Below are 22,497 nucleotides of genomic sequence, written 5' to 3' on the forward strand. Positions count from 1 at the left end.
TTTGTCAGATAGGTGAAGTAAATAGATGAACTCATAAAAATCACTTATCATTCCCCTATACATCAATAACCAAGCAGGAAATATAATAGAAAAAAAATGTAAAATCACAATAGCAATAAAAAAATTAAAGCATCTAGGAATTAACATATGAATGCACAAGACCTTTATAGAAAAATGTAAAGCTTTAATAAAGATGTTATAATTGGGTATCCATATAACAAAAAAGAATCTTGATTCCTACCTCACATTCTACAGACATACACAATGGATTGTAACTCTAAATCTGAAAGGCAAAATAATAAAGCTTCTAGAATAAGACAGAAAAATTTCTTCATGACCTCAAGGTAGGTAAAGATTTCTCACAGGCATAAAAAATATTGTCTATAAAGGAAAAAAATAAAGATAAATTGGACCAAATTAAGAACCTCTGTTCATCAAAAGCCACACTGAGAGTGAAAAACAAGCCACAGACAGATATATTTGCAATATGATTTATATCTAGAATATGTAAAAAAGCCCTATAGATGAATAAGACAAGACAATTCAACACAAAATGAGCAAAAGACTTAAACAGGTACTTCATGAAAGGAGAGATCTAAATGATCAATATATTTACAAAAAGGTGCTCAATTTCATTAATACCAGGGACATGCAAACCAAAACCACAATGTGATATCACTATACAGCCATCAAAATGGCTAAAATGCAAGTGAAAAAAGCAAATGTTGACAAGGATGTGGAACAACTGGAACTCTCATGTGCTGCTAGTGAGATCATGAACTGGTACAACCATTGTATAAAACTGTTTGGTCCTATCTACTAAAGCTAACTATAGACAAATTACAAAAGCTCAATATAGGCAAACCCTGTAACTTCTCATCATACACCCAACAAAAATGCATACATTTGTTCACCAAATGATATTTACAAAAATGTTCATAGCAGCACTATTCTTAGTAGCCCAAGACTGGGAACAATCCAAATATCTATCAATAATAGAAAGAGTAAACTGTGGGATAGTCATACAATAAAATACTACACAGCAATGTGTAAACAAACTCAACTACGTACAACAGAATGGGTGAATCTCACAATGTTGAGTGAATGAAGCCAGAATCAAGTATATACTGCATGGTTTCAATTTTATAAGTTTAAAAATAAGCTAAATAGAAATCAGGACAGTGATTACTGTAGGAGAGAGGGGACAGGAATGGATGGTGACTGAAAGGGTAGGCAAGGAAGGCTCCTAGGGTTTTGATGTTGTTTCTTGATCTGGGTGCTGCTTACACAGATGAATTTACTTTGTGAAAATCAGTCAAGGTATATATACTTGCAATATGTGCACTTTATGTATATTATATCAATTACAAGTTTAGATAAGCAAGAAAAAGGAAAACATACTGGATTCCAGATCTCAGGAGAAGCAGATATATCACAATACGTAAATCAAAATGTTTAACTTAAAAAAAATCATTAAAAGGAATATAAATGAAGACCTGAAAAACTGGTGAGATATGTTTATAGGTGGGATAATTTAACATTAAGATAACAATCCTCTCTAAATATGTAAATTTAATGTAAACTCATCAGGATTTCTTGCGGAATTCAACTAATGGATTCTAAAATACATACTAAACAATAAAGGTGCATAACTAGCTAAGATGATTTTGAAAAACAAGAGCAGAGGGGAGTCCTGATCAAATATTATGACATACTACAAACAATAAAGATAACATAACAACGTGTTCTGGAGCAGGAGCAGACAGACTGATGGGATACTGCAGAAACAGATCCACTTATATATGGGAAGTTGAGAAGGAATGAATTTTTTAATAAATATTTGTTAGGAAAACTGGCTCACAGTAATAACTAAGGTGGCTTCCTACCTTAAATCAAATAAAAAGGCGAATTCCATATGGGTGAAAGACCTAAAAATAAATTATAAGGCAAATAGAAGAAAATGTAGAAAAATGTCTTTGTGAACTTCTGGTCAAAATGGATGTCTACAATGAGATTCAAAATGCACAAACCGTAAGGTGAAAAATTGAAGGGCAAAAAGAATTTCGTTCAACGAAGTATGGCATAAACAAAGTTAATGGATGACAGACTTGGGATAAGATATTTGCAATATCAAAAATAGACAAGGGGGATGGGGATGGTGGTGACCAGTTAAGCTCAGTTGGTTAGAGCGTGGTGCTGCTAATACCAAGGTTGCTGGTTTGATTCCCGCATGGGCCACTGTGAGCTGCACCCTCCCTAAAAGAGTCAACTATGCCATTGTAGCATGAAAGCAATGTGTAACCAATGACCATGGCTGTTCCCCAATAAAATTAAAAAAAAAAAAGACAAGGGATTAATCATTAGAAAATACAAGGAACTCTTGAAAAAAAAAAAGGCTGGAAATACAAAGGAAAACTGGGTAAAGATTATAAATAAGGCATTCACAAAAGTAGAAAGAAACTCAATTGACTAACAAGAATATGAAGAGATGCTCAACTTCAATTAGTAAATAAAGAAATGTAAATTAAAACAAACTAAAAACATTAAATACCACTTTATAGCCACCACATTGGCAAATATTTTTAAACATTAAATAATATCAATTGCTGGTGAAGATATTGGAAAAACAGGAATTCTTGCATACTGCCAGGGGCAGGGTAAACTGTTACACTGATACTGGAGAGTAAACTGGCAGTATTTAGATAAAGGAAGTATATGTGTATACCTTATGGCCTAGCAATCCACTCCTGAAAATATTTCCCAGAGAATAAATCTAGAGAGGATGAATGAGGACATTCATCATATAAACAGTTGGAAGTTAGAAGCAGCCAATGAGTTCAGACTAGGAGCATGGTCTGTAAATAGGGGCGATTCATACCATGGATTATGTTGCAATTTCTTAAAAGCAATCAATTACACATAAATACAGCTACATGGATAGAACTATAAAATTACCATTGAAAGAAAACTAGAAAAAGAATGAGATCTATAACACAATACTATGTTGTAATTAAAAAGCACAGATTAACAAAGCACATACACAAAGCAATGCTGTATGATTTATAAAGACATATACATATTTAAGAAGATATACCAAATACATCAGTGGGTTCCAAAGGGTGTGTAGGGTGGGGAGGGAGTTGGGGGAACCACTATGAAGGGGAAAAGTTGCAAAATAAGTAAAATAAAAAGAGAGGCCTTGCACAGCCCATTAATGACACCATGCTATGAACTGATTAGAAATTTTGAGTGACTCGATTCCCTGTACTTGAGGCCCCCTTAAAAGAGCTCACCCTTCTTATGATGAAGAAACCAAGTTACAATAATGTAAATTAACCTACAAATGATGGAAGTGCCCAGTCAGCCTTCCACTGATAACTCTAACCTGATCTAGTTATATATAAAGAGAAACTTGATTTCATAAGCTTCTCAATATCCATATACCTGGAAAGATAAGGGAATTTGTATATCCTTCCACGTGAGCCCTTGTGGTTCATTCAGATTGTAGTTTAAGTTTCCTTTCAATCAGTCCAAGAAGTATCAGTGTGACCAAGCAAAGCAGATTCCAAAGGCAGGAAACAGGCAATATGATGCTATGAAGTACCTTTCTGAACAGTCCCGTCTGCTGTCGTAGGGCCTTGAGGCAATCCTTCAATGTAGGTGGTTGGCAACCAGTCTGCCGAGATAGGCTGACCTTGTAGCTTTTCTAGTCTCTCTCGTACAGCACTGGTCAGGTCTACATAAGCCTCATCAATGCTGGCGCGTTCAATTATAGCAAAACGAGACATTACCTCCATCACTTCCACACTGGCTTCCCGGTACCTAAAAAGTATAAGAATGAAACGTGTAGGCAATAAATGGAGGCAACACTGAGACCATAGGCCTCATCCTCTCCTTCTCATAGTGGAACAATATACATAATCAGTATAACGTCTCCTTAAAGAGAGGAATGGCTTGTGAGACTAGATAGTAACTGAACTCATCAACGAGCAGGCAGATTGTCAATAACAGAAGCAAGGAAAAAGAACTCTGGGGGCAAACCTTTTTACTACAACTCTAGCACTACCAGGCATCCAATCCAGATCATGAACATGTCCATGTGACAAGGATCTCTCTAAAAAGGAAAGAAATGCTTCAAACTACTTTAACTAGAGAACATTTTACTACGATCACCTACTCCTTTTGTTATTTTCATATACCCACCATATAATATCTGCTTCTACTTTTGTCTTCAAATAAGAGGTAACACTTACAGGGAACCCAAGTACCTGGTCTTCCACATGATGGTATTTCTCATTATAAATGAACAAAGTGATGTATGGATTTTACACTTCAGTCAATGGGGGCTTTGATTAACATGTCAGCTGGTCCTCACTATAATACATGTATACACACATACACACACACAACCAACCAAGTCCAATCACTTCTGAATATACTAACAAATTATCAAGTTGAAGATAAGCTCCTAGAATGTGGTGATGCATCTGGACAGGCAGACAGCCTTCCCCAGGGGATGCCAATCGCATCATATATCCTCTATTCAAACCATAAGGAGCAGCTCTTCTGGCTGAATACAGCTAATTTTCTATGGCAATATGTGGGTGTTTGCTTTGCTTTGGACTTGCTATGGAATTTAAAGTGAGTTCTTTGTTCCGGTTGAACCTATTTTATTTATCATAAAAATGGAAATGTCTGCACCTCTTTGTTAAGACATCTATCAAAACTGGTATAATTATTGTTCTAAAACATTCTCAAATAAGAGAATTAAAGAAAGAAAGGAGAGAAAGACTCGGCTTTTTCTCTTTTAATCATTATTTGGGTTGGATGGAGGGTGGTCGGACCTCAAATAAAAAAGAGTACAAGTGTGCTCAAGAGCATGAGAGCACGGTACACTCACCCACATACAGGGCAAGGAAAGATACTGTATTACAGTAGCTGGTGTTCCTTCTCAGCCTCTTTAGCAAATTTCTCCAAGGTGCTTTTAAGAACATTTAACTTAGTGCATATACATTTCTGAAAATCATATTTTTACTTTTATAACTTGGCATCTCAGGTTAATTATTAAAATAATAATTTTAAATCACCAAGTCTTAATCTCTCTCTGATCTATAAACTTACTCCTACATTTTCTAAAACTGTCTTTGTTCAAAAGCAAAATAAATGGTTCAGTTTAAAGTTGGTGGCATGTAACTTTCAAAAATCATACTCTGAACTCAACTATAGTTCTGGGAAGTTACATTGTCTTTACAGCATAAAATTCTATTCAATGCATATGTCCATTAGTCGAATTAATTCTACTTTAGGGTTAAGGTAGTAATCTTCAGTCAAATCTGCCTTCTTTTCTGGCAATAACTTTAATGTGAGGTTGACTATGATGCTCCACCTTTAGACTCCCAATTCATAGGTGAATTCAGGAATATCTCAGGTCCCAAGTCAAAGCAGGATGCCTATATACCACACCACACAGTACAGTGTGCTGTGAGAATGTGTATCCTGGAATCTGAAAAAAAATTGAACCCTCAGTTTCTACTTTCTAGCTGTGTGAACTTAAATTATTTAACCTCTCTAACTTGTTTCCTATCTGTGTGTGTGTGTGTGTGTGTGTGTGTGTGTGTGTGTGTGTGTGTGTGTGTTGGGGGTGGTAATACTAGAACCTATCTCTTTTTTTTTTAAACATTTTAGGGAAGATGGGGGAGGGGAACAGTATTGGGAAATCGGGGAAGGGGAACAGACAAGTTGCTGTCCTTTTGTTCTTCAGTCTAGTTGTGGAGGACACCGCTTCACTGGCCCATGTTGGTATTATGATCATTGCGCTCTTCCCGGCTGAGGCAGCTCGGCCGCCGCCATCGGACGGCAGCTCATGGCAGCTCTTGCCAGCTGCCGGCCACTCATGCTAGCGCACGGCAGCCCAGTGCAGCAGGGGCTGAAGCCTACACCGTTGCAGGCCCAAGGCAGCCCAGCTCCAGGTCAAGCTGTTGTTCACCATCTTAGCTGTAGAGGGCGCAGCATCACTGGCCTGTGTGGGATCCGAACCAGCAGCCCTGCTGCTCAGAGATTGCGCTCCCAAGCCAGCTCTTAACCAACTGAGCCACTCGGCCAGCCCCCTAGAGCCTATCTTATAACAATGTGTGATTTAAGATATATTGTCTATGGAGCGCTTAACATAGTGCCTAACATATGACACATGCTCAATACATACTATTAGGATTATTATAATGGCCGGGGCTTGTACCTACCTCTAACTTGACTATGCCTATACATGTCCTCTCATTGCAAGGCTAACATTCTAAAACTTGAGGAGAGACAGACAGCTCAGGTCAAAAACAGAGAAGGTAATCTCCTTTTAGATTGCTCAGTTCTGGCAAATAATTCTAGATATTGCACTAGAATGTCAGTTTGACTCATCCTTCTCTGGGAAAACTCTTCAAAAATTACTTCAAAAACTTCAGACTTGGCCTGAGAAGATGAAAATTGGTATTGTTTTAATTATAATAACCAACTTTTAAATAACTAGGAAACTGAAAGGGTGTCAAGAGCAGCGATTGTTGAAAGTTATGACTCTGGACTGATCCTGAAATACAATATCAGAATCTGTTTTCAATTCACACAGAAAAGTTGGTGGAACAAAGGGAATGCTTTTGGATATTCTTTACACAAAAAAAATTTGAAATATCAGTTCTTAGCCTCATGGGATATTATTTCCAACTCTTTTATCCCCACTTAAACAATCTCTTCTTACTTGGTGAGGTTAGCTTTCCCACGGGACTCACGAACTTGTGCCAGTAGAAGATCTGGGCATAACTTCTTAGCATCATCTGCCCACATGTTTCTAGTGACCCCAAATGCACGAGCTTCATAACTCACTGCAATTATTCTAAGGTTAGAAAAAAGGGGAACAGAAAAATATTACATGATCACAAGCAAAAATAATTAAAATTTAACATGAATAGGCTACAAACTTAACAGTAGGAACTTTTTGGCCACAGATGCCACTATTTGATCTCAAACACAGCAGTTCAGAAATCTCAAAAATAGGACCTAGCATAGTGCATGCATTCTTATAGATTAAAATAGTAGTTGACAGTTGCAACAATAACTATGATACACACCCACCACCTTTCCATGATTTGTACTGCACGACTGCACAAGGTTTATTCCTCAAATGAGCATTCTGCCGCTGCTCCACTTGAACAAAAAAACAGTCCATGTCCACTAGAGCGACTACCCGGTCCTGTCCATTGGCCATTTTTCTGTAAGACAGTGTTTTATGCACAGTTTAAAAGGATATCCAATCCTAAGTGCCAAGGAAAATTGTATTTCCATTCTTCCACTGCTGAATTACCATGAACATAAGAGTCTGGAAACTAACAAGAATTAAATAGGCATTTTCATTTACTGCTAGAAGGAGACTAATACATTTTAGGAAATTTTAATCAATTTTAGGAAGGTAATAAGTATTAAAAGCTTTAAAAATATCCACCCCCCCCAAAGAACTGAACACTTCACAAAAGAAGATACATAAATAGTCAACAGGCACATGAAAATGAGCTCAACATTTAGTCACAGGGAAATGCAAATTAAAACCACCATGTACATCAACAGAGGAATTAAGCCAACAGTTAATCCACTTCATACACAAGCCTCAAGTATAAGTTCAGGGAAAAAGAGGAGCATAAAATGATATATAACATTACAGCATTCATGTAAATTTTTAAAACTTTATTTTAAAATAATTTTAGATTTGCAAAAATAGTAAGGTTCTCTTACCCCGTTTCCCCTAACATTAACATTTTACATAGCACAATGATCAAAACTAAAAAATGAACACTGGTATAATATTCAACTACATACTTTACTTGAATTTCACCAGTTATTCCACTAATATCCTTTTTCTGTTCCCAGATCCAATCTTAGTCATCATGTCTGCTTAGTATTCTCTATTCTGTGATACCTCCTCAGTCTTCTCTTGTTTTTCATGACTTTGACACTTTTTGAAGAAAACTAGTCAGTTACTTTGAGACTATCTCTCAATTTAGGTTTGTCTGATGTCTTCTCTTGATTAGATTGAGGTTATGCATTTTTGGCAAGAATATTATGGAACTGATGTGCTCTTCTCAGTGTATCAAACTAGTACATGATGTCAATATGTCTTATTACTAACTAGTGATGTTAACCATGATCATTTAGTTGAGATAGTGTTTGCCAGGTTTCCCACTACAAAGTTACTATTTTTCCTTTTGTAAGGAATATCTTAAGGAAAATACTTTGAGAATATGCAAATATCCTGTTTGTCCTCGTACTTTCAACCACCAAGCACCATCAGTGAATCTTGCCTGTCACAATTATTTTGCAGTGTTTTACTGGTGATTTTCTACCCATTCATGTAAACTTCTTAAGACAAAAGAAAACAATACTGCATAGTATTCGAGGATAGACATACATAAAGCTATGGATGGTAGATTTGAAGAACAAACTTTCTATGCTCGATAGTGGATACAGACTAATATTATCATTTGACACTGTTAGAAATCTGGAGAAGAAAGCGGTGGCTCCCAAACTTTGCTGCAGATTGGAATCACCTAGGAATATTTAAATAATATTGATATCAGCTTCTACCATCAGATATCCTCATTTAATTGGTATGAATGTGGCTTGGACATTGCGATTTTTATAAGCTCTCCAGGCAATTCTAATGTGCAGCAGAGATTGAGAACCACTGACCTAAAGTAAACAACTTATGGAAATACCAGTAATTCATGATTTAAATATGAGAAACACAGGTTACACAGTTGAGTAAGCATCCAACTGTATTTTTTTTTAAGTGTCAAATATTAACATTCACCTTGAAAAAAGTGGCATGCAACTACAAACTGGAAGCTTAGTGAAAAGAAAACAATGAATTTAAAAATCAGAGTGTCAAGGCATTAATTCCCTATAAATTCTACTTACCTAAAATAGGCAGAATGTGATACTTTAAACATTTATAAGTTAAAAACCGTAACATGTCAGAAATCACTTTACCTTGAAGTGCCTTTTGCATAGTACTGGAACAGATAATGCCAGAATAAAAATAGTAAATGCTTTTCACTAAAAACCATATTAGATACAAATACCAGACATGAAATATGAATAGGAAGCAGTGATTTAAGTCCAGCAAACATATTACTGAGTATACAAAAAACCGATATGCAGGCTTTAACAGCTAATGAAGCTGTTGAAGTTTTCAGTTCATGTATTTTGTTGGAGAAAGCAAGAGCTTTTTAAAGATGGAAAATGAAACACTCCTTGTCAAAACACTCCTTTCAGAATAATGATTACACTCCTCTGAAGTCTTATATATAGCACTTCAAATGATTCAAACCTTCAATAATTGCAATTATTGATCTTTAAACATCTCGATTTATCCCGATCTGGACAAAACAAGTTTGGTGTTGATCAGGAGATAACACTTCCGAGAAAAATAAGTACAAGTGAAGAGGGAGGTTTAAGAGCTATAGAGAAAAATATATTTTTTTTTCCACAAGAAAAATACCTGGGTCTTATCTCTCTGTCAGCATGTATTTCTATTTCATGTAATTTTGGCCCAATGTCACCCTCCACTGCTATATCATAAAACCAGTAGCCAAGGCAACACGAAAAGTTTGAAAACAGTGATAATGCAAGTTTTGAAATTCTCTTACCAATGTGGCAAACACCTGGCAAAACTGTCAACGGCGGACGCCGCAGATGCTGGGCTTGGTGTCCACTGGAAGGAAGATGAAGGGATCTTGAATATCTGTTCTCTTTCCGGGAGCAAGCCAGTCGGTATCGAGAGATTTATTCCCCGCAAAGATGAAGAAATGGACCAAGGGTCGCAGAGGATCCTTGCCCGGGCATCCGCCCGCACACCCGGATGGCTTCAGCCAAGGCCAGCGCGCTCAGCAACCAGCTCTCCTGACAGATCTCAGACAGCGCGCTCACTGCGAAGGGCGTCGACGCGCCTGCGCACCGCGCCTTTTCCTTCTCCCGCTCCGCCCAACGAAGAGCAACCGTCATAAGAAAGCCTCCACTTCCGCCGGCGCGTGCGCCTTGGAAGATCCAGCGCGTGCGTAGCGCCGGTTCGTTCCCGGCTGGAGTTCCTGCGGCTCACGCTCCTCCTCCCGCTCCCCACCCCCTCCAGCCCGCCTCGGCCTGGTACTAGCGTGTTATCCCGGCGAGGGAGCGGTCCGTGCCTTGTGCTCCCAGGACAGCCGTGGTGCGCTCTCGCGGCGCGCGTGGCAGTAGCCATGGCGATGGATCAAGTGAACGCGCTGTGCGAGCAGCTGGTGAAAGCGGTGACGATCATGATGGACCCCAGCTCCACCCAGCGCTATCGGCTGGAAGCCCTCAAGGTAGCTGGGGTCTGACGCCTCGGGCCTGCTGGGAGACTCTTCCCCAGCCCTGCGGTCCCGGCGCCCCCCACGCGGCCCTTGGACCTTCCTCCCCAACCCCGAGGGGCCTTCCCTGCCGCCCTCCGCGCCACTTTCCACTCCTAGCCTTCTCTGCTCGCCGCACCTAACCCCTTTCCCGGGACGCTCCAGTCCTCAGGTGCTTTTGGCGGTCTCATCTCACCACCACTTCCCACTGCTCTCTCCTCCCCTTTCCCCCACTTTGGTTCACTCTTGACCGCACCACGACCCCTCTCCACAGCTGGCTGCACGCATTTTATCCTCCCAAGCCCACATCCCCTCGCCTTCCCGTGGCACACGTGTCCATCGCGTACCTAGCAGCAGCTGCATTCTTGATGATCTCCCTTGCACCAAACGTTTCCCTACTAACCCCCTCTAACCTCCTTTACTTACATCCATACAAGCCTTTCCTAACCTTATGTGTCCTGGGTATTTCTGGGCTAATTCTCACACAGCCTCATCGCATGTTTTTAAGTGTCTGATATTCTTAGGCTATTTTGCGCAAAGATGAACTTCCACCACTTACTTTGCATTTTAACAAGGGCACTTTGATTTCCTGAAAGTAGTCTTGAGTCCTGATGCTCTGCTCCCAAGACTGATTGTTGTGTTGCAGCTTGGGGCTGTTGGTACAATATGAGCATATCCCGGCATCAAACAATGTATGTGGGCTGTGAGAAACGAAATTAGGAAAAACGACTTGTGCTGTGCATATTTTAAGTGATGTACAGTGAGTATCACTTGGAGGAAACTTTACAATATATACATGTATGCCACAGGATTTGGAATCAAATAGTTGGGTTATATTTGTTTTTTACTATGAAATATTAAAAATAGATATAAAAGTAGAGAGAATACTACAATGATCTTATGTATAATAACCATTGCCTAAACTCAGCTGTTATAGATTTTACCCCATTTACTTTGCCCCTCCCTCCACCAAAAGTTTTTAAATCAAACCCTAGAAATTGTCATTTCACCCATACATACTTCAGGAGTGTATCTCTAACATAATTTTTTACTCTTTTAGATCAGGTTTTTTTTCAACATTAGTTGGACATTGCATGGGAAATATGGAACTGTGAAAGTGAAAGGAGTGTTTATTTGTTCTTTACTCATATAATATTGATCTAGATTTTGTACCTTAAAAATGTAGCTCACATTGGAGTTTGTTAAGAGGAAGTGTTTTGTTTTCTAAAGATTTTATTGGGGAATTGGGGAAGGGGAACAGTGTTGGGGATTTGGGGAAGAGGAATAGCCAAGTTGTTGTCCTTCAATCTTAGTTGTGGAGGGTGCAGCTAGCTCAGCTCCAAGTCCAGTCGCCATCCGTCGGCCACTTGCGGCCGCTCAGCTCAGTGCCCGATCAATCTTAGTTGCAGGTGGGCGTAGCCTACCTTCCCATGTGGGAGTCGAACCAGCAACCTTGTTGTTAGGAGAACATGCTCTCACCAGCTGAGCCATCCTGCCACCTGTTGGCAGCTCAGCTCGGGCACAACATCACTGGCCCATGTGGGAATTGAACCAGTGACCTTATTGCCCAGAGCTTGCACTCTTAATCAACTGAGCCACTCAGCTGGCCCCAAGATGAAGTTTTCTTAGTCCCCACTCTCTTGGCTCCTAAGGGAAATGCTAACTTTTCTTCTTTCAGTTTTGTGAGGAGTTTAAAGAAAAGTGCCCTATCTGTGTACCCTGTGGCTTGAGGTTGGCTGAGAAAACACAAATTGCCATCGTCAGACATTTTGGCCTTCAGATCCTGGAACACGTTGTCAAGTAAGGAGCTTTTGGACATTACCACTGAAGTCTGTGAGAGCAAATCTTTATTTCTTATGTAACTCATAGAGATACTCTTTAGGTAAGTAGAAAAGAGCAGTCCCCAAGAAGAAAGGATTGATCCCCACAAGGTCATCACAGCCTTATGGGAGCTCTCATTCAGGTCTCAACCTTTCTCTTCTTCAGTTTCTTCATCCATGTAAAGTATGTGGTTCATACTAAGCATTCTGCAAAAGCACGTAGTCATTCAGCCAGCAATTATTGAGCTCCTACTGTACACCAGCAGACCTCAGAGTCTTTAGAATAGGCCTTTGGAGCCACGCTGTTGCTCGGGCCCACTCCTGTCCCTTTGGAGTGTGCTTTTGCCTTTTGAGCCACCCTGTTGCTCAGGCCCGCTGCAATCTCTATGGAGTGCACTTTTGCTTCTAATAAACTGTTCTTTCACCACTGTAAAAAAAAAAAGTCTTTAGAATAATGCAGTGTATATGTAAACAAATCTCTGATTAGGCATCGAGTCTTTAGGGTTGTTTGTTTGTTGTTGTTTTTGAGTTTGAGTGTGTGTCTTCTCTGGTTGTCAAATCCAAAGCAGGATTATATGAAAATAACTGAAAACCCTTTCAAAGTTGAGCCTGCTATACCCAATGCCTATCAGAAGAATCAGTTAAGATTTAGCCAGTTTTTCAGGAATTGTGCTATTACCTTGTAAACCATCACAGAAAGGAAGTTTGTGATATCTGAAAAACAACTACATTGTTGCAGTCATCCCAGATAGATGTGTATCTGCTTTTGGTCTGTCAAGAAAACCAGAGGGGAAGCTGATCTATGCACAAATCCTGTGTGGATTCCAATTAATGGACCACTGCCTATATAAAACTCTTCCCCCAGAATTTTTCTGTTAACATTTTGGCTAACTGTGGACTGTTTTTTGTCTCTTCTTTGAAGGGTATGAAAGCAAAAGTATAATTTCTTAATGAAATCGCCAACATAATCTAACACAGAAATCAAACCTAGTCTCTTATGAAGAGAAGGCTTCTAATGTGGTTCTGTTGACTTTATGCTTTTGGTGGCCAGGTTTCGGTGGAACAGCATGTCTCGATTGGAGAAGGTCTATCTGAAGAACAGTGTCATGGAACTGATTGAAAATGTAAGGAATGATTGGTTGGAAGATTTGTGTTTCCAAGGTAGTTTAGACAAAGTATGACTTCTTCAATGTAGCATTGGTGTAAAAATTCACTGGTTCTATATACATTAAACAGCATGCTTTGTATGATATTAAATGTTACCTTCAAGGCAAAAAGAACCACCATCACAAGAAATCATAATTCATCACACTTCTCTTTCTTGGTTTAATTAATCCCTTATGTGTTGACTTCTGTTTTGAAAATTATGTAAAGATGGGGCAGAGGAGATAAGACATTTTCAGCAAATGAATAAGCTTCTTTGATCTAAATTAGATTGCACTTTGCTGCTTATTTCCTTATATTCTAAACTTACTTTGTACAAATGCACTGTATGATGTAACAGTAAAAAACAATGCAGAATAAATTTGTTTCAGGAGTTAGAATATGACTTTAAACAGGTTTAAAATCCACAATGTTTTTCTTTTTTACAATGGGCATGAAAAGTGGAATTGCTACCCCTTTTCATCCTCAAAGTCTGGTGCCTTTAATAGAAAAAAAAAATTTCTTTCAAAATTGTTAACTTGGCTAGCTAGGATTTGTATTTTTCTAGTTCTAAAGAAACTTGATAGAAGCCATAATTCATTAATCTTGATATCAAACTAAGGGTAGTTCCAGTAATAGTCTTTCTGTATCTTCTAATACTAGAACTATTGGTAAAACATTCCGGTGTTCCTCCTAACTTGCCCATTTTATCAGCCCCTCAATGTATTTATTTCTGTATTCTTCCATTCTGGCCTCCTTAATGAAACAGTCAATATGAGAATCTCCTCAGTTTCCAAAGGAGAACAATGATGCCTTCCTTGCTCTGTGTGACAGCCATTTTATTAGCTGGTGCAACCCTCACTTAAACTTTAAGTGGGAAGAATAATTAGTGAGAAATCAGGACAAGTGACTCAGACATGGAGAACCGGTTTGTTTATTCTGTTTAGTTTAAAAGCAGGCTAACTGAAGAGTTTTTATACTTTTATAGCCCAGTTTTTTCCTTGAAGTCCGTCTTGCAGGCCTCTTATTATCTCGCATTCTTTTTCAGGGAACACTGAACATTTTGGAAGAGGAGAACCATATTAAAGATGTTCTGTCTCGAATTGTAGTAGAAATGATCAAGCGGGAGTGGCCACAGCACTGGCCTGACATGCTAATAGAATTGGACGTTCTTTCCAAACAAGGGGTATGAAATACAGCTGTACCAATTCAGTTTACTTTTTTAGTGGGGGTATGGGGAGGGGGGAGGCTCTTCAGGGGTTTGTTTGTTTTGTCAACAGAAAAGAGCCTTTGGGCATACCTATAATGAAAAAGATGTTTTAGTTTAATTTAGCTTATTTCTGTTGATACAGGAAACACAGACAGAATTAGTGATGTTCATCTTTTTGCGACTGGCAGAGGATGTAGTGACCTTTCATACACTGCCCTTTCAAAGAAGAAGGGATATCCAGCAAACATTAACCCAGAACATGGAAAGGATCTTCAGTTTTTTACTTAACACACTTCAAGAAAATGTAAACAAGTACCGTCAAGTGGTAAGGGATACCCCACCTCCCCAAAGTCCTGTTTTTTAATATGAGTGTGTTTTTATTGGTTTAAAATGAAAATGAGCCTTCAGCAAGGAACTAGGGTGTCTAGTTAGCAAAAGAGAAGACCTTTTTGTAAGCAAAAAAGAAATAGATGATAGGAAAAACAACTGATTTTTCTAAGAAACTCAGTTCAATGAGTTTCCATATCTACTAGCAAAAATAATTCCTTTTATAGTAAGAAAATTCTTTAAGTAGTATAAAAATGAAGGTTAATTCTTAATATTTGAAAGCCCAGATCTCTGATAGGTCAGGGTTGTATCCCTGTTAAATTTTGATGTCCCATTTAGTCCTGGTCCCATTTGTAGTATAAACTGTGCCACGTTTTATTAATCTTGACTACATAATTCCTGGTATTTGTTCTTCCTGATGAGGTAATTCTTCTTCAAAAAAGGGCAAGCCAGATACTGTCTTTCCAGCTATTCTCATTTTTATCAGAGCTTTCAGAAGAAGACAGTGTGAAAGTTAATCTAGTACAGTGGTCCTCAACAGGGGGTGATATTTGCCCCCTAAGTTGTCACAAGTAGGTATTGTTACGGGCATCTAATGGGTAGAGGCCAGGGATGCTGCTAAGTGTTCTGTAATGCAGAGAACGGTCCCCACAATAAAGAATTATTCAACCCAAAATGTCAAAAGTACTGAGGGTGAAAAACCCTGATCTAGAATTCTTATACTTGCTTATTTCACACAGTTGGATTAATTAAAATGAGTTATATTTTATGCCCCTGGCAGCTTCATTAGGTCTATTTTCAGAGAAGCACTAGATACAAACACAAATGGGAGAAGCTACTATGAGCAGTTAGGGTGGGGAGGAACTCATAGTGAGTACCTAATATATATCATGTACTTGTTTGCACTGTATATTTATTTAATCCTCAAAACAACCCTAAGAGTTAGAAAGTATTATCTCCATTTTACAGATGAGGAAACCAAGGCTCAGAGAGTGATTATTAAAGATCCCCTAATAAATGGTGGTGATAGAATTCAAGCCCCACTGTTTTTTTGTTTTCTTTTTACTAGAATGGACTCTATCCCCCAAAATATCTCCCCAGTGTTTTTCAAAAGAAAATATTTGTATTTAAAAACCTGTGTGTATTGAGGGTGAAGAAGGTTATTCTTTTCATTTTCCCTTAGGAGATTTAATCCCTAAGAGAAGGAGAACAAATTATGAATACGTGGTTGCCCTAGAGATCTAGCCAACATGCCAGAACAGGGCTGATTGGTGATGGTCTGACACAAGTTAGAAACACCCACTGTGGTGTTTTTATTTAGCCTCGGTCTCAGTTTTCTCCACCTGTTAAACCAGGCTACCACTTGTGCCCAGGACCAGAGCACACCGAGAGCCATCTCTTGAGCCTTGAACTTCTCAGTTTGCTCATAGTTGCTTCTCTGCTTTCCATCTCTTCAACTTGCCAATTGCGGGGGAGTAGGTTGAATGGTAAACAAAAATGTAGGCTCACTCTCCCTGTCCCATGACCTGGCTACTGCACTGGTCCTAGGGGGCATAGAGAATCCAAACGGGAAAGCAGGATTTATAAGAGTGCAGAGTAAAGGCTGGACTTGGCTGTTGTCACTTGGATCCCTGTTCCTTCTTGGGCAGCATCATTAGATGCTGATGAGAGGGTTCTACTCATCTCTGCCCCATTAACACCTCTGCTTGATCACTGATGATGAAGGCATAACACTTGTCCTTTATGAAAAAAATATATTTTTGGAAGTTGAAAAAAGGAATTGTGAAACAAATCCTTTATGATCCTAATGGTATTAAGTTTTCAGATACTTTAGAAGTTGTTATTCCTGCTTGTACTATTTTTCCTTCAACCATTTTCAGGAGTTACTCTTAATTTTAATTTCAGAAATTCCTCAGGAAAGTATTAATTTCATACACTTGTAAATTATACACATTACATAATATTTTTATGGAATTTGAAATAAGGGTAAAAATCAGCCATAATTGTACATTTACTGAACAGACATTTTCCTCTGTTTCTCAGTTCATATTTTTGTGTACATGTTTTTCCTATATTTCCATCCATAAATGGTCATAAATTATATTGATTTAATTTGGTTTCTTGCTTTTTTCCATTAACATTACATCATTTTAATATACCTTTGCCAGTTATAATTCGTCTTTATTTTAATTTGGAAAAAATGCTAATACTTTGTTTAAATTGTATTTGTTTCATCACTGGCAATGTTGAGACTTAATTCATTGTTTATCTATTAGTTGTATTGGGTTGTTGGAAAAGTCAAAACATTTTTTTTCTCTGTTTTTCATTGCAAAAATGCATCATGACTTTTCTGACAACCCAGTATTTCTTTGTAAATTGTGTGCTTTGAAACTGCCTTTGTGGATCTTAAAGTTCTAATAAATTTGTGTAAGCTCTTTAAATATTAACTTTTTGTCATATTGCTAAAATTAAAATAACCTTAGGGGGAATATCAGTTGTGTGTTCTTAGTAAAGTTGTATTTTTTCTAAGATTGAAAGTTGAGTCTATATTTGAGAATGTTTATTTGAGGGCCCTGATTATGGGGATGGAAAGTTGTTATATAGCCTTTTGCTCATTAAAAACATTGGATCCTTATACTTCTTTTCTTTCAGAAGACAGATAATTCTCAGGACTCAAAGGTAAGAGCTCTTTGTGGTGTTGGAAGCAGACTTCTTCGAGGCTTTCAGGTACAAGATGCATACACCTAGTGAAGGGCGACCTCAGCCTTAGTTTATTTGATCACTGAGCTAAGGTGGAAGGGAGTTAAAATTACAATATTTGAAGAAAATATAATGGACACACATGCCAGTATGGTCTTATTGATGTATGTGGAGAATGCTGTTGTTCAGATGTGATTGCTTTATCAGAAGAAAACTTTTGAGTTGCTTATTAATGACTGTTTCACTAATACGTTTTTTTTTTTGTTTTTTTGTTTTGTTTTTGTTTTTTTTTAAGAATTTTATTGGGGAATTGGGGGAAGGGGAACAGGCAAGTTACTGTCCTTTTGTTCTTCAGTCTAGTTGTGGAGGAGGTTGCTTCACTGGCCCAAGTTGGCACCATCATTGCACTCTTCCCGGGCGAGGCAGATCAGTCGCCAGCTTCTGGATGGCCGCTCCTGGCGGCTGCTGGCCGCTCACACTGGCTGCTGGCTGCACACAGTAGCCCATGGCAACTCACTGCAGCAATGGCTGCAGCCTACGCCGTCGCCGGTGACTCATGGCAGCCCAGCTCCAGGTTGAGCTGTTGTTCAGCATCTTAGCTGTAGAGGGCAGTGTCACTGACCCTCATATGTGGGACCCGAACCAGGGCCATCTGGCGTCCCAAGCCAGCTCTTAACCAACGCGCCACTCGGCCAGCCTATTAATATGTTTTTTAAAAAATCATTTTCTTTTTAGAATTAGAAAATAGAAGGAGCTCAGGTATAACCACCACTTCTTTGTCTGTTAGTGAGGACTTCGTGGTAAAAGTTATTTCTTTTCGTGCAGGCTCAAGCAAACTGTCGAGTAGGGGTCGCGGCACTGAATACTCTAGCAGGCTACATTGACTGGGTGTCCATGAGTCATATTACTGCCGAAAACTGTAAGCTTCTGGAGGTGTTGTGCCTGCTGCTGAATGAGCAGGAACTTCAGTTGGGAGCGGCCGAGTGTCTTCTCATTGCAGTCAGCAGAAAAGTAAGTTACCACTTGAAACTGACTTATAGCTCAGAGTCTCTTAGGGGTGTGCATGTGTGTAATTGTGTGAAAGAGATCTAAAGGTTTGGGTGGTTTTTTTGTTGTTTGTTTGTTTTTTACTTGATGTCAACGAACTACCTGCCTCCAATGCCTTTGGACTACAGTTTGCCAGTATTCTAGGGATTCATTGGCAGAATACACAGAGATTTGTTGGGCTACTTGGTTCTTGAAAGAGATATGAATCTTGGCACTTCACACTTAAGAGAGAAAAAATTGTGTTAAGGTTTAAAACTCAATGTTATGTTGAAGAATCTTAGATGGTGGCTACACTGGCTTTATATCTGTGTTAGCTAACAAATGGGACCATGACTCTTTTCTCCATAGGAATGCTTTCATATCAGCATTATTGCCCAACACATGTTCAAATATAAGTTTTATCCAGATTAGGTTTTAAAGAGTTGGCTTTTTTCCAGTGTTTAATCCCCCCGGGCCTATGTGAGAAACTATGAAGTCAATGTATTTGATTATATAGGAATAGAAGATGTTAGTACCTGGAGGCTTTTAATAATATAGCTTGTATTACCTGTGTTTCCCTAAAATTGGGTCTAGGGCAAGTTGGAAGACCGGAAACCCTTAATGGTCTTATTTGGAGATGTTGCCATGCATTATATACTCTCTGCTGCACAGTGAGTATCTGCTTTTCTATGTGTTTTCTAATTTTTTTTGTTATTTTTATATCGTACTTGAATATTTCTGAAGTTTGTATCTGAATGCTAGTAGTTGGTTGATAGTGTTTCTAATACGAAAGGCAATCTTAAAGGGATTATTCAACCTTTTGGAAGACATTAATGCTGGAAATAAGTTGTGGTTGTTGACTCAGCACCTATTTCACATTCACAATTTTCTCCATTCTCCCCAGACAACTCATCTCCATGATTCTTTTTCTTCTGATGATCCCTAAGGCTCCTACTAGCCTTGGTGGTGAGGCTTGAGAGTTCTCTGATCTGGACCAGAGTTTGTCCCAGGGCCTGCCGTGGGAACCTCAGACACTCCTCCCTGATCTCCTTGTCAAAGATAAAAAATCAATGAGAGAAGTGCTGAGGCTCTGGGAAGCAGCAGGAACAATGTGTTCAGTGAGATATGTATGCATAAAACCTGTGAACACATTCTATGTACTAAAAGAATTGCTTCCGTTTATTTTCTTCTAATTGCTCTGGAAAATATTAAAAGTATTTCCTGATTTGTGTTTCTTATGAGGGAGTCAGATAGAATAGTATATCACAAATAGTTGAAACTGTTGCAACACCCTCTTTTCTTTTTAATTTTATTGGACATTGGTTACACATTGCTTTCATGCTACAATGGCATAGTTGACTCTTTTAGGGAGGACGCAGCTCACAGTGGCCCATGTGGGGATTGAACCAGCAACCTTGGTGTTATCAGCACCACACTCTAACCAACTGAGCTAACCAGTCACCCGCAACACCCTCTTTTCAATATTCTTCATTTATTCTTTGTCCCAAGGACAAGTTGAAAAGTTGTGAGACACCTGTGTATTACTTAAAATCTCTTACTGTATTCTAATACAGCTTTTATGATGGCTTTTTTTCCTATGGAGACTACAGCTCTGTTTTGAAGGGGTCATGTTAATTAAATGAATGACATGTCTTTTGGGTAGCCACTGTAGTTACTGTCTCCAAGAACCATTAGTTCCATAGAGACCATGACATTCACATTGAGGTGTCTGTCCCATCTCGTTTGTGCTGCTAATACTGGTGAGCAAAGCTATGATTCTGACCCAGGCAATCAGACTCCAGAGGCTTCCCTGGAAACCGTAATGCTTTACTGCCCTTCAGCATCTCTAGAGCTTAGGCCTTGCTTACCTCAAGGCCCAAGCTTTTTACATTATACCCTACTGCCTCCAGAACACAGGAAATATGGCTGCCGTCCACACTAGTCTTACTAATGCTTGTTACTCTGAATAGTTTTACATCATTTCAGGTTTTGCCACTAAATAAATTATAAATTTTTTTTTAATTTATTTAAAGAGCTATTTGGATTCTAAAATAGGAGATGAGGAATTACAGATCTGAGATAAATGACTTGGAGAAATGAGACACAAAAGTTATGCTTTTATTACAGTCTTTTTTTTTTTATTATTAGTTTCAGGTGTTGAAAACAACATAATGATTTGACATCATACACCTCACAAGTGATAATCCCATCTAGTCTATTACCCATCTGACACCATACATAGCTATTACAATACAATTGACTGTATTCCCTATGCTGTACTTTTTTAAAAAATTTAAATTATAGTTGACATTCATATAGTAGATTCAGGTATACAGCGAATCGTTAGGCATTTATTTATTTATTTTAAATTTTATTGTTAGTTTCAGGTGTCGTTAGGCATTTATATAATTTAAGAAGTTATCTCCCCAATAAGTCTAGTACCCATCTGAAACTGTCAAACTGTCTTCCAAAGTGGCTTTATCATTTTGCATTCCCACCAGCAATGAATGAGAGTTCCTGTTGCTCCACATCCTTGACAGCATTTGGTCTTGTCAGTGTTGGATTTTGGCCATTCTAATAGGTGTGCAGTGGTATCTTGTTTTAATTTCTCTGGTGACATATGATGTGGTACATCTTTTCATATGTTTATTTGTCATCTCCATATCTGAGGAGATATATTTTCAGGTCTTTGGCCCATTTCTTAATCAGGTTATTTTCTTATTCTTGAGTTTTAAGATTTCTTTGTATATTTTGGATAGACAGTTCTTTATCAGATGTGTCTTTTGCAAATATTTTCTCCTAGCTTGTGGCTTCTTTTTCCATTCTCTTGATTATAGTACTTTCTCATTTTGTCATGATATAGAAAATTGTTACACATGCTCGCCTAGGGTTGTCTCTCTAAGTCCTCCCTGTTTATCGACCAGTGTCTTTGTGCAGCTTTTTATGTATATAAGTATATGCATTGTTTTATGGAGTCAAGCTCAGAGTTTATGTTATTATCCCCAAATACCTAAGGACCATATAATGCCCCAAATTAGAGTGTCTTTTGAGGGATGAGATTGCATTGAATACTATTCCTCATCAATCTTTCAGTGTTTGGAGTTTTTTTATGGTGGTTGTTGTTTTTAACTTTAACAATCAACTGAAATTTGAATGTTGAAGCACAGACCACATATTGTTCCATTTGATGGGAGTCCCTTTGGTTCTCTTGATATGCAACTAATCACACTATTTTCTCATCTACAGGACTGCTGATGGAGGAGGCTTGGTAGAAAAACACTATGTCTTCCTGAAGAGACTCTGTCAAGTGTTGTGTGCTCTGGGCAATCAGCTTTGTGCATTGCTGGTGAGTATGTACTTTCTGGAGAGTTTCAGGGCCATTTGAGGAGAGCATTTAGAAAGTTGTATTTGTATAAGGACTGACACGTGCCATTGATTTTAGCCTCATGGAGCGTTACCCTCCAGATTATTTCATGTGGTTCTATAGATTAAATTCTTTTAACAGGATTTGAGTCATATAAATTTATTTTAACAAGTCAGTTATTTATTTATTTATTTGGGAATCAGGGAAGGGAAACAGACAAGTTGCTATCCTTTTGTTCTTCAGTCTAGTTGTGGAGGACGTTGCTTCACTGGCTCATGTTGGTACCATCATTGCGCTCTTCCCGGGTGAGGCAGATTGGTCGCCAGCCTCTGGATGGCCGCTCACAGCGGCTCTTGGCAGCTTACACCGGCTGCTGGCCACTCATGCTGGCTGCCGGCTACACACGGTTGCTTATGGCAGCCCACTGCAATAGGGGCTGCAGCCTTTGCCATCGCTGGCGACTCAAGGCAGCCCAGCTCCAGGTCGAGCTGTTGTTCACCATCTTAGCTG

The 22,497-nt window shown here is 38.8% G+C and overlaps 2 protein-coding genes across 3 annotated transcripts in view; one reads left to right on the plus strand and one right to left on the minus strand.

The window, feature by feature from the left end:
- Positions 1-9,955, minus strand: part of POLH (DNA polymerase eta) — a 28,782-nt gene extending 18,827 nt beyond the window's left edge. The window contains exons 1-4 of one of the 2 annotated variants that reach the window (XM_019642836.1): positions 9,684-9,955; positions 7,113-7,253; positions 6,743-6,877; positions 3,605-3,822 (exon numbers count right to left, since the gene is read on the minus strand). In XM_019642836.1, the coding sequence (XP_019498381.1) occupies positions 3,605-3,822; positions 6,743-6,877; positions 7,113-7,249 (490 nt within the window). In that variant the 5' untranslated portion in view covers positions 7,250-7,253; positions 9,684-9,955. Of the gene's footprint in view, positions 1-3,604; positions 3,823-6,742; positions 6,878-7,112; positions 7,254-9,683 lie in introns of those variants that run through there. The other variant, XM_019642837.1, reaches the window with a different exon arrangement.
- A 124-nt stretch (positions 9,956-10,079) lies between these two features.
- The window catches only part of XPO5 (exportin 5), a 44,732-nt gene continuing 32,314 nt past the window's right edge, over positions 10,080-22,497 (plus strand). Inside the window, exons 1-9 of the mRNA XM_019642676.1 lie at positions 10,080-10,373; positions 12,076-12,197; positions 13,269-13,341; positions 14,409-14,546; positions 14,713-14,895; positions 17,550-17,576; positions 18,423-18,608; positions 19,218-19,294; positions 21,870-21,969. Of these exons, the coding sequence (XP_019498221.1) occupies positions 10,269-10,373; positions 12,076-12,197; positions 13,269-13,341; positions 14,409-14,546; positions 14,713-14,895; positions 17,550-17,576; positions 18,423-18,608; positions 19,218-19,294; positions 21,870-21,969 (1,011 nt within the window). The 5' untranslated portion in view covers positions 10,080-10,268. The remainder of the gene's footprint in view (positions 10,374-12,075; positions 12,198-13,268; positions 13,342-14,408; positions 14,547-14,712; positions 14,896-17,549; positions 17,577-18,422; positions 18,609-19,217; positions 19,295-21,869; positions 21,970-22,497) is intronic.

Source organism: Hipposideros armiger, unplaced genomic scaffold (genome assembly GCF_001890085.2).
Source record: "Hipposideros armiger isolate ML-2016 unplaced genomic scaffold, ASM189008v1 scaffold_72, whole genome shotgun sequence".
NCBI classification, from domain to species: Eukaryota; Metazoa; Chordata; class Mammalia; order Chiroptera; family Hipposideridae; genus Hipposideros; species Hipposideros armiger.